Source organism: Mirounga angustirostris, unplaced genomic scaffold (genome assembly GCF_029215605.1).
Source record: "Mirounga angustirostris isolate CCGP_5_RB_7025 unplaced genomic scaffold, mMirAng1.0.hap1 SCAF_13, whole genome shotgun sequence".
NCBI lineage: Eukaryota > Metazoa > Chordata > Mammalia > Carnivora > Phocidae > Mirounga > Mirounga angustirostris.
The window spans coordinates 104,608,293-104,609,680 of NW_026991721.1; the positions used below are offsets into that span (position 1 = coordinate 104,608,293).

Genomic DNA, 1,388 nt, shown 5'->3' on the forward strand with positions numbered 1-1,388 from the left:
TCTTTACCCCCCCCCCCCGCCCCTCCCAGGGAGGCAGGTGGTTAGGAAGAGAAAGGGTCCCACACCTTCTCCCTTGTCTTCTGGACCGGGAACTTCTGCACCGCAGGTGCTCGTCCCTCCTCGGTCCGCAGAGGCATCGCAAGGCGTGACCCAGGCGCTCGGCGCCCTGGCTGCGCGACAGCGGGTGGCGGCGTGCGTGGCGCGGGCGCCTGCCGGGCAAGCTTGCACACCGTGAGGAAGGAGGCACCTCACAAGGACGTGCTGCAAAACCCCTCTGGGGTTTCACCCAGGTTTTGCACTGCAAAGAAACAGCCCTGAATTGAGCGCCCTCGGTTCCTCCGGCTGGGGAGGGTCTCTCGCAAATTAGTCGGAGGCAGGGAGGCGGGCCGGGAGTCAGGGGAGGAGCCGGCCGGCCCTCCGCAGTTGGCAAAGTTCAGGCGCTTGCACAGCCGCGGCTCCTTAGGTTAGGGCAGGCGCGTAACCTCGTTGCAGGCCGCGAGCCGCTTCCCAAAGGGGCCCTAGAACCCTGGAGTGCATGTGCGGTGTCACCCCTGCGCGAGGCTCCCCTGCCGGGGCGGCGGAACGGCGCGCCCGTGTCCTGCAGCTCGCCGGGAGCAGCCGGGCGCGAGTCCGCAGACGTGTGGCCCGGGCCCGGAGGCCGGACGCGCCGCGGGCCGAGGACGGGGCCACGTGGGCGCGCGCGCGCGGGCGCGGGGCCGGGTCCCGCCGGCCGCCCAGGCGCCGCCCCCTGCCTCCCCCGCCCCGGCACGTCGGGGGTTCCGGGCGCCGAGGCTGCAGGGCCCCATGGAGGCGGCCTCGCCGGCCGGGCCCGCCGCCCCGCCGCGCTGCGCGCCGGGCCGGGCGGGCGCCCTGGGGAGCCTGCTGCGCGGGCTCAGAGGCCCGCTCTTCACCTGGTGAGTGCGGGGGGCCGGGGCGGCGGCGGCGGGGGCCCTGCGCGCACGTGGCCGCCGGGCGCACGCGGCGGGGGGCGCCGGTGCCCGCGGCTCCGCGCGCGCGGCGGGGACGTGGCTGCCCCCCTGGCTTGCGAAGCGCCGCGCGCTCCTCCGCCGGCGCCCTCTTGGAAATCGCGGGCATGTGCCTCAGTCGCTCGGGGACGTGGAGCGTGTGCGCGCGGTTGCGCCGGCCCCGGCGGCGCCCCGCCCCCCTGCCCCCCTGCCCGCGGCGGGGAGGGGACGAGCTGCCCAGGAGGCCGCGCAGCCGGGCTCGGCAGGCGGGTGAGCCCGCGCGCGCCTCGTCGCCGCCGCCGGGCCCTGGCCCCCCGCGAAGCGATGAGTTCACCCGAGCGGGAAACCCGGTTCAAGTTCTGCGGTCCCGCCCCGAGGTCGTCCGGCCCTGCGCGGGGTGACTCAGCCGCCCCCCGGCTCGGG

At 76.8% G+C, this 1,388-nt stretch overlaps 1 protein-coding gene across 2 annotated transcripts in view; it reads left to right on the forward strand.

Moving 5' to 3' along the window:
• Positions 1-455: 455 nt before the first annotated feature.
• SLC35F2 (solute carrier family 35 member F2) overlaps positions 456-1,388 on the forward strand; it is a 51,754-nt gene continuing 50,821 nt past the window's right edge. The window contains exon 1 of one of the 2 annotated variants that reach the window (XM_054512323.2): positions 456-914. In XM_054512323.2, coding sequence (XP_054368298.2) covers positions 536-914 — 379 coding nt within the window. In that variant the 5' untranslated portion in view covers positions 456-535. The remainder of the gene's footprint in view (positions 915-1,388) is intronic. The other variant, XM_045895123.3, reaches the window with a different exon arrangement.